General features: G+C 41.6%; 1 protein-coding gene across 1 annotated transcript in view; it reads left to right on the top strand.

Moving 5' to 3' along the window:
• Positions 1-16357, top strand: part of LOC135313793 (contactin-6-like) — an 83880-nt gene that overhangs the window by 66614 nt on the left and 909 nt on the right. The window contains exons 11-19 of the mRNA XM_064453442.1: positions 177-294; positions 1165-1323; positions 1422-1571; positions 5256-5326; positions 8652-8886; positions 9437-9552; positions 10920-11106; positions 13605-13717; positions 15922-16090. Of these exons, the coding sequence (XP_064309512.1) occupies positions 177-294; positions 1165-1323; positions 1422-1571; positions 5256-5326; positions 8652-8886; positions 9437-9552; positions 10920-11106; positions 13605-13717; positions 15922-16090 (1318 nt within the window). The remainder of the gene's footprint in view (positions 1-176; positions 295-1164; positions 1324-1421; positions 1572-5255; positions 5327-8651; positions 8887-9436; positions 9553-10919; positions 11107-13604; positions 13718-15921; positions 16091-16357) is intronic.

The raw sequence follows: 16357 nt of genomic DNA, 5'->3' as shown, positions 1-16357 counted from the left end.
GGTGCTTGAGTTATTTGTGAAGCCATAATAAAAATGTCCACATGAAAGAAACTGATGATAGCTATGAATATTTTAATTTAAAAGCTGAATTTTTTATTAATATTGAGCAATTTATAAAAATGTCCAGAATGGAAAGCATGTTGTGAATGATTAGTTTACTTTCTTTGTATCTCCAGGAATCTGTTGGGGATTTGATGATAAGAAATATTCAGCTACATCATTCTGGGAAATATGTGTGCATGGTACAAACAACTTTAGACAGTCAATCTGCAACAGTAGATATAATTGTAAGAGGTATGTCTGTTAAATGTAGACACACATATGTTCTGGAGGAATTAGAAATTCTTAACACCCGCTGTTGTTTAAGTCGTTCCTAAGATATCAAATCAACAATCCAATAGTGAAATATTATATATATATTTTACCCTTGGACCCAAAACTGGATCGAGATTCTGGCCCGCATGATCCTAGTGTGCAGCTAACCCGGGGAGACCTGCGCAATTCTGCCATGGCCTCTTTGGAAGGTAAATATTTCTGGCCGCACAGGCCAATACGGCAGGGCATAGGGAAGTCCCCTACTTTCAGCAGACTGCTGCCACCTGCTCCTTGCTGGGTATCTCTGGGTCACTTGCAGGCTGGAAAAAAACAAGAGACCTTGATGCTTTCCACTATTTGGAGATAATACAGAAAATTATTTGTATGGTCAACTAACTGATCTTTTTGCTGCCAGAAGCAAGCGAAATGCTGTTATGGGAGCAGACCCTCTAAACCCTAGCAGAAATCAGAAATCTGTTTAGTGCACCATCTTACATTCTTTCTAAACCTCAGTTTTGATTAAATCCAATACGAATTCTGAAAATGTTGGATGGCTCAGCAAAAGACACACTGGGTAACTTCCTTGGTCAGACAAAGGAAAATCATTCCCTTGTTTGCAGTTTGCATATTAGAAACATAAAGACATTCATTTTCCTGACTCAAAACCCTTCATTAATTAGAAAAATGTAATACAGGCATAAAGCCATCATTTAGAGATTGTGCTGCTTTTATGAAACTGCAGCTTCATGAATAATTCCACTAACTTGAGAAAGTAAGAATTGCCCAACCCAACCCAGCAATGAATCTTCTCTTCCTAATACCTTCATCTTAAAATGCTGATCATATTAGGCCCCCCAGGTCCACCAGAAGATGTTAAAGTTGAACATATTTCTAGCACTACTGCTGTGTTGTCCTGGAAGTCTGGAATAGATAATAACAGTCCAGTACAGATCTACAGTATTCAGACAAGGACTCCTTTCTCAGTTGGATGGCAGGCAGCTGCAACAGGTAAGCAATTTGAGAGTTGCCGTGTATTTTTTTTTTTTTGCATATACCGTTAATTGCTCCAAAAATAAATTGTCATGACATGTTTATTTTACCTTTAGTTCCTGAAGTCGTTAACGGTAGGACTCACAAGGCAACAGTGGTTGACTTAAGCCCTTGGGTTGAGTATGAGTTTCGTGTGGTTGCCAGCAATAGTGTTGGAATTGGGGAGCCAAGCAGACCATCAGCTCTACTGAGGACTAAAGCAGCAGGTAAGTCCCTAGTTTCCCTGAGTTTTTTCCATGCAGGCACATTGCCAGCTCCTCGGGTGTGAGAATTTCACTGCAGCAGAGCCACTCGCTCCTACGGGGTTACTTACACACCTGTATGGCATTTCAGTCTGTGGCTGCTATGGCTTCGTGACAGCAGACCTGCACTACCAACGCAGGGGATGCTTGGACATGGTTGGGGTACCGCATGCTTTGCTCTCTGATTTGGAGATGACTTGGGCCAGCAATAAAGGCTGGAGATGGCCCATGCCTCCTCCCTTTGATATGTCCCGAAATAGATCTAATCCCAATGCCTGAACACCAGCTTTCATTCAAGCAATTGGGGAGCAACATTTGTTTTCTTCCAATTATAACCATGTTTATACCCTGCTCAGGGACTTGCATAGAAAATGATAAAGCCAGCTGTCGGGCATATCCTAGCACAAGCGTGTAATGCCTTTGCTGCAGATATCTGAGCATCAATAGGGACAGGATATTGGCTTTAACTGGAGGAAATAAATTACAGCATCCAAAGCCCAGCGAAACTAATAGCTATCACTGACTCCAGGGCGGGATCCTTACTCTCTGTCTGTCTAACCCTTACACATTTATCTTCTGAGACTTGGAACCTCATAGGAAGAAGACTCATTCTTGGCTGACCGACACTGTCATTCCTTTGACCTACTCAGTTTGGTACAATTTATTTGAAGCCCAAACCTTTGGTTTGTTTTATGTTTCTCCAGCCCCCTGCTGATTAACTCTCTCCCACCTATAAAATCAGTATTTAAAGGACAGAGAGCAGTAAAATGGAAGCAGCTTTTACAATCCACTTTCCCTTCTCTGTCTATCTCATTTGCCAAGCGCAGAAGCTTGGCAAGATGCAGTTCAAGACAGAACTCAAAATACAGTCTTGTACATTATCCGGCAGAAAATACATATATCCTTAGAAAGGGGGATCCATTTGTTTCTCACAATGCCTATAATATTTGTCCCAAGGCAGAATTACTTCAAAATGTATTAAATCAGTTGATTTAAATTTAATAAGTTCTTTTTCCTATTGTTGAAGCAAAAACTCGTACTCAGTACTGATGCCAGAAAAAACTATTTGATCATTAGAACACCAATTCTGATAGATTTTGTCAGCTTTCCAGGTGCACAGAGACGTCACATGAGTCTTATCAGCAGCCAGGTCTGCCTGGCCAGTGGGGTAGTAAAGCAGACTGAAGGCTGCTCGCAAGGAAAGGGAAGAGCCTGAGAGCCTCTAGCCTGGAAAGATGCACTGATCCTGCCTGGGCTTAGGTGCCTGGGGGATGGATGCCCGAGCGGTGCCTGACCCCTTCCTCCAGCAGGAGAACCATGGGACGCTTTCACATGCAGGGAGTAAGGAGCAAGGTGAAAAGGGAAGGCTAACGAAAACCTGGAGACAGGAAAAGGCCAGATTTTCTAAATTTCCCAGCAGAGTATCACAAATATACATCCTCCACTGCATGACTGATCATGAAGTCAAAGCTAGTCTTGAGAAGGCCTTTCTTGCTCTTGCCACCGTGGGGCTTTGTAAAGTGTGATATTCAAAACCACCTACACAGCCTGTAAAAGCTTTCATCTTCTAAAGCTTTTTTTTTTATTACAGGGATTGACAAGGCTATGGTTGGAAAGAGAGAGAAACAATAAAATTAATATTATTTATCATGGCAATCGCACAAAGAGTATTATTCCCTTAGAGTGTAGCCCTATCTGAAGCTTAACATAAGGAATAGGAAGACTCAGCTCAGGTTTAGTTGCTTAACTTCTTCACGGCTGTAAATCATTCTGTCTCAAGACGTTGCTGTGCAGTGGGAGAAGTAACAGATTATCTCAAAATATTTTTTTAAATATTTTTATTAATAGGAAACTGAAACATACTGTTTCGTACTGACAGTGTGGACAGCAAAAGACTGGCCATGAAAGGGTGGATATGAATTTCACTATTATAATAGCTATTTTGCCAGCTGAAATCTGAGCATTAGTAGATTTGTGGATGCAAATGAGCCACTGTTCATTTCATTAAAATGGAGCCGAGAATTAATTGAGCCTCTGTTGGTGCACTCAGCTGTGAATTTTCATCTGTTTCTCAACTATGACCCAGTTGAGGCTCTGTTGAGCAGTAGTACAAATTTTTTCCCCATGCAAATGTAGTAAGTACTGAACACGTTTAACACATGAACTAATTGAGCATCAACTGGTTCATGAAACAGTGAAACACTAGGCCTGAAAGTCTGTTCTGTCATTTTTTCCTTTAATGCAGTCAATTTCAGTCTTAGATTATTTGCCTCTGATGTGCACAAAGACCTTGATTGTGAGGGACAAAATTGAATATCTATGCTAAACTCTCCAGAAGAGCCTGTCCATTTGCACTTGCACTCACTTTTATGACTGTAAAACAAAATTACCATGAAATTTCTATATTTCTAGAGAGGGTGAAATCAGATAAAGATTTACATGTGGATTGGAATCTAGAAGTGATAGTGGGGTCACATAAACTTCTGTGAACTGAAAGGACTATTGCCTTTATTCCCTCTACTAGAGCTTGACGAATGCTTGGTGGAAGACATGGGGAAGGGCAGGCAGACATGGCAAAGCTTACCAAAATCTTTGAAAAATCTTCTGAGATATAACTGTCCCGTCTATTTCTGACCCTGTCCTCAGCCCTGTCTCAACACATCCAATTTCCAGACAGTGAGGTGAATGAAGGGAACAACAAAACAGTCTTCAAATTTCTAAAGACAGTACCAAGGGTTTGGAGCTGGTAAACAGCGCAGACGACCTCTTACAGGGGGTTTCTGTTGCAGTCAGTTCCAGAGTCATCGCTCTTTGTTCTGCTCCAGCAGCTGAAAAGGCACGTGATACCATCCTTGCAAATAGATCTACAGGGAACTATACAACAAGAACTAGGCTGGTCTGTCTAAATTCCATCCATCGCATCATAAAACAGTTCCCCCAAACTGTCAATAATTATAGGCCAATGGGGTGGGCATGCTGATGGAAGTACAGAGCGAGAGGCAAGAAATGCTGATATTTTCCTTGCCTCTCCACCAAGAGCCATTTAAGTGATGAGAAGCCCCTTCAGCCTGGAACACCAGCACATTTCTTGACCTCAACCCTGTACCTATGGTGCCATACACGTGGAGCAGCGCTGGGGAAATCAAGCTCTAATCAATGAAGTCTTGGACACTTACAGTGTTGGGAGAAGGAGAAAAGCAAATTAAGAGTTTTGAATTTCCTAAGAAAAACATACAGCCAATTAAAAAAAATTAATATATTGCTCCAACAACATGTTTACTGAACAAATGCATAATTAGTAAATCAGTAGTGTTGCAGCTACAGTCTGAATGGAACATCATTTTGCCAATTAGTTGATGAGGCATAATAATGTCAGATACTTGATGCTACTAGCTTCTTTAATTAATTTTTTGAACCAGGGTACTCATGTATCAAATACATCTGTGGCTTCAGCCTTATAAACTTGAAAATGTGTAAACATAATTTCAGTTCATTTAAAATGTGCTGTTGTATGATGTAGTCCCTGTTCTACGTGTTGAAAGGCAGAATAGCTGCACGTGAGCTAGGGAAAGCTCTCGTCATCCAGTTGGCAAGACCCCTGGCAGTACCGGTGGGTAGATGCAAACACCAACATCTTTTCTTCTCCAGTTCCTGTCGTGGCACCAATGAACGTCAGCGGAGGAGGAGGGAGCCGTTCTGAGCTGGTCGTCACATGGGAGGTAATTGTTAGCTCAATTAACCTACGCTGTCTAATGGGGGAGAGTCCATGGGTGAAATCACAGCCCTGCTGAAATCCAAAGGCTTTTGGTCATTGGCTTTGACTGAGCCTGGATTTCATCCCGCATCTGGAGAGAAAACAGCCTGTAAGATATACAGCAAGTTTTCTGTGTTATAGCGAACAATTTATAAAAATAAACACTTTAAGAGGCATGTTATAAAGATGTTTAGAAGTCTGTATAACCCTCTTATCTCCATTGTACAGGAGGTGCTTAACACACTAATCCGCTTGGCCACTTTCTGCATTAACATTTTTCATACTTTTGTTTATATGTTTTTCATTCTGGAACACTGTGCTGACAAGACATATCCTATTATGCGTTAAAGGAGATGAACCCTTTAATTCTCCAGCACTCCAGTGAGAGGAGAGAATATACATTTTCAGAACAGCTAATACCATACTACAAGTTGCAATGGGCGAGCGCAGGTCATTTCAGCGAGCGGAGAGTAAACACTGTGGGAAGGAGCCCTCCTTCTCCAGCCACCCAGCAACCTTCCCCGCAGGCACTGCGATGAAGGCAGGCAGCATCCTGCGCAGCCCGTGCGGTGATGGGGCAGGCGCTTGGCCGGGGCCCCAGCCCCTGGGGAAAAATCTCCCCAAAACACAGCTCCCACCCTCTGGGTTTTTCTTTGCCACTGAAAAACAGATATGAATTTAATGTGACTCACCTAATTAAATCTCTCCCCTGGTTTTGAGGACATCTGACTGAAGTGGGAGCTACCCAATGCCATCAGCAGCACCCAGCCTGGAGGACAGGGACCATCAGCCTTCCCATGTATCCTACTGTCAGCTGTGACTGCCCCAGAGGCTGCACAATATAATCTCTGTTTAGTTCCTCATATGGGACTGGGCCTCCAAAACCACGGTGCTCCCTTTGTAGGTCATTGTTGTGGTTTAGCCCCCAGTCAGCAACTCAGCACCCCGCAGCCGCCTGCTCACTCCCCCCACCCCAGTGGGGTGGGGGAGAGAATCAGAATGGCCAGAGTAAGAAAACTCATGGGTTGAGATAAGAACAGTTTAATAATTAAAATAAAACAGTAATAATAATAATAGTAATAATAATATCAATAATAAAAGAAAATAACAAGAGAGAGAGGTGAAACCTCAGGAGGAGGAAAAAACCCCAAACAACAAGAGATGCAACCACTCACCACCCGCTGACCGATGCCACCAGTCCCCAAGCTGCGATCACTACTTCCCCCACCCAACTGCCCCCAGTTTATATACTGGGCATGATGTCATATGGTATGGAATATCCCTCTGGCCAGTTGGGGTCAGCTGTCCCGGCTGTGCCCCCTCCCCTCCCGCCTTCTTGTGCCCCCAGCAGAGCACGGGGAGCTGGAAAGTCCTTGACTAGTGTAAGCACTACCCAGCAACAACTAAAACATCAGCATGTCATCAATATTATCCTCATACTAAGTCCAAAACACAGCATTGTACCAGCTACAGTGAAGAAAATCATCCAGCTCAACCCATGACAGTCATAGAAAACATTTCTTCTTTAAAAAATCAAGACTTCTAGTTCAGCTTAAGCAAGGAAAGCTTAAGCAAAGAAAGTCTGCTCCCTCCCTTGACTTCATTCTTTTTCGAGAGAAATAACCAAGCTCATGTATACAGTTTGAAGGACAGGAAAAGGAATTAAACTAAAAGTGATGTTATTCATCAGCTGGGTGATTTATCTGTGTTCTCCTGCATGCTTAAAAACCATGCCTGCCTTTTGGGGAAGGAAGGGAAGAGATAAGAAAAAAATGAGGTCAAAATTTTAAAAAATCCCCACTAGATAAATAATATTGTCAATGCTTCCCCCTCTCCATGCTCTAAACAGAGTGAAACTTCACTTTTACTGAACTAAGTTTTCCTCCATATGCATCTTTCACTGTTTTGTTTCATTTTCTCCTCTACTGATCTACTCTTTGGGAGCAGAAGAACATGAAAATTGAAAACAACCTGAGAGTTCTCAATCAAATTATCCCGTTGGACTCCATAGTGTGTCCTGAAAAATAGTCAGAAGAAATACTAATTATGCCAAGCTAACAACACTGAACATGAGTGTCCAGCTTTCTGTGATGAACTCAGTAAACATCTTGATTAAATCTGAGGTCGCAGAAGCCTCAAAAACAAATTAAATGCTCTAGAAAGTAGCTTGAACTCATATAAATCCTCAGTGCACCATCATCACTCACACTTAACTCTCTCAGGACTGGAAAAGAGCTAGGAGGGGGCATAATGGGGAATTAATGTTTGTAAAACACTTAAGGAAAGACGTGTGTTATATATGCCAGGCCAGGGAAATTATTAGAATTCCAAGGAATTTATGAAGAAAAAAGTAAGTGCCCTGAAATATTTGGATGTACTTCTGATTTTTTTTCTCCCATCTTCTCACACCGTTAGTGCTCCCAGTAATTTCTCTGCAGGATTGGAGCTTGGAGCCTGGGACGATCTCAGGGGCCGCAGTTCTGCCCCTATGATTTTCTCTCTTCTTGCACCATTTTCACGGCTGCTTTTCCATGCACCTTACTTTGATGCAATCATCTAAAATAAACGAACTTTTGCTGAGAAACCCTTCCTTCCTCCATGTACTGCTCATCTTTTCTTGTTTCATAAACGTTCTCTTGCTTTGGTCCCAAGAAAACAAAAAAGTTGACGCGGGATGCAGGGTTGGTGTAATTGCCCGTTCAGTGATAGTCATTAATACATTTCTTGACATGAGATTTTATTAATAGAAACATTAATTTGCCGTGTTGACTTGCAGCAACATCTCTGTTCTAAACAAACTTAAATAAGAATATATTCATGCACTTGAGGCTTTCAGTTTTGCTAAAAAAACAAGTAAGTACTGTACTTGTATGCAGGCAATTATGCAGCTGACGCACACTTCTGCATATACATTTGCTCTTTTCCTGGCTTTTTGCTTTCTTTAAAAATCATTTCTTTAAAATTAACATTCCTATACCCATTGGGGGAAAAAAAAATCAGCTACAACCTGTACTGAGTGAAATGCTTTTAATTTGGAAAACTTCATGCCTGAAAGACAATAACTTTAATGGAGCTGATCAGATCTTTTGTTTCTAAATTGATTGCCTCAATAGATTTATTATTTTGATTTTTATTTCAATATTACATTGACGGATGGAGCAAACATTATTATCTTCTCTAAGGCACAGTCAACTAAATCAATACCACTAAAATACACTCAGAGAATGAAGATTCAATTAAAACAGTGTGTACTTGCAAATGCTTATTGACCGACTGCCTTGTCACTACAGCCAGTTCCGGAAGAACTACAAAATGGGGAAGGTTTTGGCTACATCATTATGTTTCGTCCTCTTGGCTCAACAACCTGGACAAAAGCGGTGGTGGCTTCAGTAGAAGCAAACAAATATGTTTATAGGAATGAAAGCATTACACCCCTCTCTCCTTTTGAAGTGAAAGTTGGTGTCTACAACAACGAAGGGGAAGGGACCCTGAGCTCCGTATCCGTTGTCTACTCAGGAGAAGACGGTAAAACGCGCTACTCTTGTTAGTAACGGTTGTGTAGCAACAATAGGTCCCAGATATGATCAGCCAGATCTCCACAGGGATATTAAGGAGCCTGCTCAAAGCTGCTCATTGAAGATTGACAAGAGACGCCAGGCAGAAGGGGGGAAATTGAAGTAAACAAAAGCAAGGTGCAGACTTTCACAATCGCTTTAAGGAGAGGGTGTGTTTCACCTTCTTTGTCCCCAAGGAGCTCCCACTGAGTGGGCTGGGAAAATCAGGAGACATTCAGAAGTGTAGCTCGCAGAGGGCCTGGCTTTTCAGACCACTCAGTGCAGCTCTGAAAATCTCTCCCGGCTTCTGGGTAATGACCACTTTTGAAAAATTACAGTTTTGCTGATGTTCCAGAATCAACAAGCACCAAAGCTTGGGAGTCATACCCAGTTTCCTGAGCCTCTACCTGCTGCTTCCCCCCAAAACCTCTTCCTCTTTTCTTGAATCCCCCTCAGTTTTGATATAACACTCTTTTGGTAATACAAACGTTCCACCAGCTGTGTTTTCTCCCATCACCCAGAGCCGCAGATAGCACCAGTGGGGGCTTCAGCGCTGAGCGTTTCGGCGTCGGAGGTGGAGGTCTCGTGGCAGCCCATCGCGTGGAACAGGCACACGGGCAGGGTGCTGGGCTACGAGGTGAGGCGGCTGGCGCTGGCATCTGACACCGTACGGATGCCCCTTTTCCAGCCACATTTGTATTCTGGTTCCTCTTCCTTTGCTTCCAAGTTAACAGAAAGTGGAGCTCTTCCCCCAACTCTCATTAGCAACATTTCACCTGAGATGATCGCAACCATTTACAGACCAGGACTGCAGCTCTCTCCCAGACTTTTTGTAACGTAAATTAAAACCTCAGGATTAATCATTTGTGGTGGCCTCTATAAAAGGACTTGTGCTTGACTCCATGGAACAAAGCTGATCCTCCTCTTCTTGTACAGCCGTAACACTGGCTGAGCACGATGCATAGCATTGCTTGCTGAAGAAACCAGGATAAATGCACTTCATTGCTATCCAAAGCTTGTGCTGCAGCGTGTTTGAAGGGCTTTTGGCTTCTCACTCCTATTTATAGTGAGCACCTGCTCATTTATTAATAACTGAAAGGTTTTCTTGCCCTGTGCGCTGGGGTGTGTTGCTGGTGTCATGCCATCAGGTCCAGGGCCAGAACCAGGGACAAATGTTTCAGGGTCTGACCAGGGGTTGCTGCGACGACGCGTGGATGCTGCCAGACCCCGGCAGCACTCAGCCAGCTGTGCTGCTTCTGGCTTTGCTCTGGTCTCCAGCACCCAGTGGGAGCAAAAACCCTGGGTCAGCTGCGTCTGACATCCACAGGATGGACCAGAGGTCCCTCCAGCGGGGTGGGGAGCAGGTTTTTGTATTGATAACTGGAGTACTTCAAAGTGGCCTCGGATATGATTCCTGGGCATTTTACTTGTGCAGCGAAACAACCTTTTTTTTTTAAGATGAGATAAACCAAGAGTAAAGCAAGCCAGAAATCCTGTAAATTCTGTCCTATCATTACAAATGTATAAACGAAGGTAATGGGAGTCATGTACAGTACACAAACCTTCCTAAATCAATTACTTACTGAAAAAAAAACCCCAGGTCTAAATAGCTGCCACTGAACAAAAACTAGAGGCAGGATAAAAAATAATTAGAAAACCTCTTAGATGACCGACATAAATGTTTTGTTGTATCTTTTAAAGTTTCCTTCAAATGCGTTCAAACCATAGAGCCAAAGAAGCTTTTAAAATTTCTCATTTTATCAAAGGTTTACTTTTGGATATCTATAAAGTTAAGAATTTCCTTTACTTCCTTAATTGGTATTCAGTCGCTGAAATTTTATTTCTTCTCTATAAATATTCATGCTTGGTTTTATTTCCTGCTAGTTTTGAATACAAAAAATGCTGTATTCCTTGAAATCTTCATTGTCAGCACGTCTGCTACCCAGCCAAATCTGTAATTGATGGAACACAATGAACTGCCTGTTCTTTGTTCTCGCTTTTCAGGTTCTATATTGGACTGATGATCCCAAGGAAAACACAGCTGGTAAAGCCAGAGTCAATGGGAACGTAACAGCCAAAAATATCACGGGACTAAAAGCTAACACAGTGTATTTTGCAACAGTTCGAGCTTACAACACTGCAGGGATGGGGCCCTCCAGCACCCCAGTAAATGTCACCACTAAAAAATCACGTGAGTATTCAATTTCATACAACAAATGTTGCCAGCTCCCGAGCGTGATAGTGACATTTCAGCTCACCGTGACCCATGCCTGACAAATGTTGCAATATCAAAGAAAACGGGATCCTAAATTTCTTCATAAAACTAAGCAACAAAATCTGTGACTAAGAAACATCTGTATCTCTTCCCTGAAAATATTTTTGTGGTCACCACCACCTTTATTCAGACTCTGGTATTAAAGACATTAATATATTATTTAGCCTGAGCTTCAGCTCTGTCTCAATGGAAACCAAAATCCTCATCAACTTAAATTGGACTGGGAAGGTTATTTCATTTACCCTGTTCTTTTTATATGCTAAAGTAATTCTGTACACCTACAAAATCAGATAACACCCGTGGTTGTGTTCCTATAGAGTAGCAACTCTTAGGGGGAATTTCCTTTTGCATTGCAGCAGCACGCCACTTGCTTTTAGGAGATTTCAGAGACATGCAGAGTCAATAAAGGAAAGATGTTCCACAGGTCCAACAACAGATTTGGGTGTGGGAATACGGGTTTGGTTTTTTAAAGAAAAATGTTAAATGCTCCAAAGAGAGTGCTTTTCTGAGACCTTTAAACTGTGCACTACTGAGGGTAGCATATGAGATACATTCATATAAATACCATTCATTCATTATTTTTTTACATTTTCTGCAATTGCAGAAGCAAAACCATATGCTATTGGTATTGTGAGAAGCAGCTCATGAAACCAATGCTTTCATAGGCCCATCCTCCAAGGTAATAAGGAAGCACTGAGCACCATCCTGCCGGATTGAACCCGTGAAATAAATGTTCACTAAGAGCAAGATAGTCATAAAGTAGGAAATCTTGGTAATCTGCTCTGAACCCAAGTGCCCCAAAGTCATTACTGTTTAAGTGTTCCAGGTTTTTTGTACTTTCCTTGGGCCATGGTTTCCCAGTAAACAACTGATGAGCCCTTTTGCACAAAAAGGGAAATATTTCTCCTGTCTTTCACCAATTCTCCTCTTGTTTATGTGCTGTTCCATGCTATTACTTAAGTGCAAGACAGGAACCCACTTGTAAAATGAGTTCATAATAAACATTACCATTTAATGTAAATAACATAAACTAAAATACAGCAAAAGGTATCTTTTAAGACCTCAGACAGAATTCTTCTCACAGGCAATTTCTTAATGGAAAAATAAACTCGTGTCTGGAAACTATTCTCTATATTTGTAGGTGCATTTGTATGAAAGACAAGTTAAAGACCTGGCAGTCAAGTGAGAAGACATATAAGGAATGAATTTGCTTTTGTTTTACATTGACTTCATCTTCTGTCAAATTCAGGATTGTGCTAATGATTCATTTAAAAATTAAAGTAAAAAGAACCCTTTTAATATTTAAAAACATATATTAAACTTTTAAGCTCTATTCTCTGAAAGATGCAAGCACTTTCAATATAAGTAGAGAGAATATGTCAAGAGAATATAAACAATGTACATCTACAGCAGGAGCTTTAGCTTCAAGGTAATAGCTCTGTCTTCCTACTCATTGTCCAGGGTTCCTACAACGTTCTGTGCATGCCATTATTGCGGACGCTAAGCGGCATCAATTTATTCCATCTCCATGGGAAATGAAAGAAATTGTGGAGTATTACCAAATCAACAGTACCTTCCAAGTTACATACATTAATCACCAATATATAGGAACCGTAGGGAGAAAAGAAGGATCCCAGAAGTTAAGCATTTTAAAGTCAGGACACAACATGCTCCTCCACATCTCTCCTCCTTTTTCTTAATTCTGTTCAAGTCCTTATTTCCTTTAACACCCCTAGTGCTGTCCTCCCAGGCAGGGTTTGGGAGGACGCACCATGGAGAAGGAGATAATGTGCTGCTCTAAATCTGAGATACAGTTCAAAGGCACAGCTTCAACTTCACATGTTCACACAGGATTCGATTTCAGTCACTTGTAGGCACATTTTCAAAGTCCTGGCACTTAGGCATATAAAGCCTTTGAAAAGCTACTCTCAGCCTATTGTGCTGAGGATTCATAAAATCCTACAATGTTTCATGATGGATCACATGGAGACTTTAATGTGTAGCTCTTTATAACCTGTCTTCATGGCTGATGAAGATCTTGTCTTTTGTATTTTGCTCTTAGTTTTAGCTTCTTCTGAAATCCCTGCAGAAAAACATTCCCTAATACATTAAAATACAGATAGGAACAACATAGTGCTTAAACAAAATCTATCAAATATAACTTGAACTGTCAGACACTGTCAGGTTTTTCCTAATTTCAGAAATGAACTCTCACAGTAAGTGGTTTTGTGCTACGAACAGATCTTTATTCTGACTTAAATGAGAACAATGATGGACTGGAAAATATTTTTTCAAATCAAAAAGATTTGAATCACCCATGCGTTTGCTGCTTCCATGTCAGCAGCTCCTTCAGTTACGCTGTGCAAATTAATATTCAGTTGTATCTTCTGATTATCACCATCTTTTTTTTAAAGCACCAAGTCAACCCCCGGCAAACATTGCCTGGAAGCTGACGAATTCAAAAATCTGCTTGAACTGGGAACACGTAAAAACAATGGAGAATGAATCAGAGGTGCTAGGCTACAAAGTAAGTCATTTCTTTAGCTCATTAATCAAACGTGTTGTTTATAATAGAGGTACAAACAGTGACTTGCTGAAATGCTACTGCTGATTACCTGGAAAACAGTGACTTTTCTGGGGTTATTGGGATGGTTGGCTGACATTTATACAAATGGAAGAATGGCTGGGTTAGTTCAGCATAGGACCTCTTTATCCTGATACAGGGATTTTCTGTCCCCAATGCTGGATACCTCCCATTTCCTTGGTAATCATATAAGATTCTTACATTCACATCTTCTTTGGAAAGGAGTTTCACACATATGTAAGAAGTAGCGAACTGTTTCTTAAACATTAAAGACAGGTATAAAATGCATTTAAAAGTTCTCACTCTCTGGCAATTCATAAATGTACCTTTGAAAATAGAAAGGAAGATACGTAAAGATCAATGTGAGTGAAGTAAAAAGCACTTCCATAAATCTACTTTTTAAAGAAAGGAAAAATTAGTTTAAAATGGCTTTGCAGTGGTTCTGACCCCAAAAGACTTATGGGAAGACTTTTTTACTCCTGAAGGATTGTAAAAATGGAGGTGGAGAGTGCTTACATAAGGAAGGGTTCTCAGGATCCAGATCCTCATGTTGCTAGGCATCTTGGTGTCTACACGGAGTTATTTATGCCTAGGGAGGGAAAGGACACAACCCCCACGCACACCTTGCCGTCTTCCTTGAGATCATATTCTTTTCCACTCCAGTGAGTGTGTTTGAGTAGCTCCACACACTGGGGAAAAAGTTAAAACTAGACTATTAAGCTTTTTTCCTTTGTGTCTAGCCTACCTGCTTCGAGGCTGCACTTGTTTATTACATTTTGATGTGGAAAGAGTGTTTTAAGTACTTGCTGCAGTATTTATTGTATGATTCCTGTTTCTCCTTCTGCTTTGCTCTTCAGTTGCTCTTTTTAGCATAAATATGTCAAAAGATTGTCAAGAGAAAGGAGTCAAACACTGTCATCATTGCTGTGCTAGCAGGGAAGAAAGGCTTCTTGGAGGAAAAAAGCTGATCATAGTCTGTAGGATCCCTGCCTAGACTCCCCAAGCTGCTCTGCGCCTTGGCCCAAGGGTTGAGGTGCTGGAGCGTGTCCAGAGAAGGGCAGCGGGGCTGGGGCAGGGTCTGGAGCACAAGTGTGCTGGGGGGCGGCTGAGGGGGCTGGGGGGGTTTAGCCTGGAGAAGGGGAGGCTGAGGGGAGCCCTTCTCGCTCTCTGCAGCTGCCTGAGAGGGGCTGGAGTGAGGGGGGGGCTGGTCTCTGCTCCCAAGTCACCAGGGACAGGACGAGAGGGAACGGCCTCAGGCTGCGTCAGGGGAGGGTTGGGTTGGAGATTAGGGGAACGTTCTTCACTGCAAGGGTTGCCAAGCGCTGGCACAGGCTGCCCAGAGAGGTGGGGGAGTCACCAGCCCTGGGGTTGTCCAAACAACGTGCAGACATGGCATTTGGGGCCATGGTTTAGGAGGCCTGGGGGTGTTGGTTTGGCTGTTGGACTTGATGATCCCAGAGGTCTTTTCCCACCTTAATGATTCTATGATTCGTTAGCAAAAAGATCTGAGTGCAAGCAGGTGATGGATCCGTCATGTTTAGTTGTAGAAATGTGCTTCCTAAGTGGAAACCCTGACGCTACTATCCAAATTTCTGTCCTTTCTTGAAGTCTTTAAAAACATGGTGCTATGCAGTGTCCCATGTTTTCTTTAGCAAGTGACGGTTTTACATGAAAGTCAACACCAATATTTATATTTGACTGTAAATTCTCGCCAAAAATGTGAAATTTTTTTAAAAAAAACAACAACTAAAAATTCAGTTCCTGAAGTGTCACATCAGTTCTGGATATAAAAGGTGTTACAGGATGAAATCTTGTTTAAAGGTGTGTCTAACATCGATATTTACAGAAGCACACAAGTGTACTAGATAAGAATTTCATAATGCTACTTTCAAGGTGAGCCTCCGTTCCAGTAGTCAAAGGGTCTCCTGCAAATCACAAGTGGGGTAAATGCCCGCTGTGGTCTCAACCACAACATTCTGCAGAATATGTTTCTATGTTCTGAATTAAGTTTAATACTCTACAGGATGCTGATAGTGCTCTGAAAAGTTTGGGACATGATAGAAGATATTCTCAGCCAAAAAAAATAATCCATTGGAACTTTAAAAAAAAATTAAATAAATCTTGTTTTCTAATCCCTTTTTACTTAGATCTTGTATAGACAAAACAGACATAGCAAAACGCATATACTGGAGACAAACAACACTTCAGCTGAACTTCTGGTACCATTTGAAGAAGATTATCTCATAGAAATAAGAACAGTCAGTGACGGTGGGGATGGCAGCAGCAGCGAGGAAATTAGAATTCCAAAAATATCAAGTATGTGAGATTATTTTTTTTTTCCTCTGAATGTTATTGCATAATAAGAAATCTGTGCGCCTCTAAGAAGTACAATAGGTTAACAGACTTTCCATTACCATAGGTGGCCTTGCTCCCATTGCTTTGTAAAGCTGGGTACATGTAGATTAGTCTCCCATACTTTCGCATTCATTAGCGGAGAAAGTATTTTGCACAACACCTAGATGTGACCTTATTTTTAGAGTAGGTCTCCATCTGCCCTGGCCTGTAATGCTCAGGGAAGGACAG

Source organism: Phalacrocorax carbo, chromosome 6 (genome assembly GCF_963921805.1).
Source record: "Phalacrocorax carbo chromosome 6, bPhaCar2.1, whole genome shotgun sequence".
Lineage (NCBI taxonomy): Eukaryota > Metazoa > Chordata > Aves > Suliformes > Phalacrocoracidae > Phalacrocorax > Phalacrocorax carbo.
The sequence above is the reverse complement of the archived record's forward strand: the minus strand, read 5'-3'. Positions and strand labels throughout refer to the sequence as shown.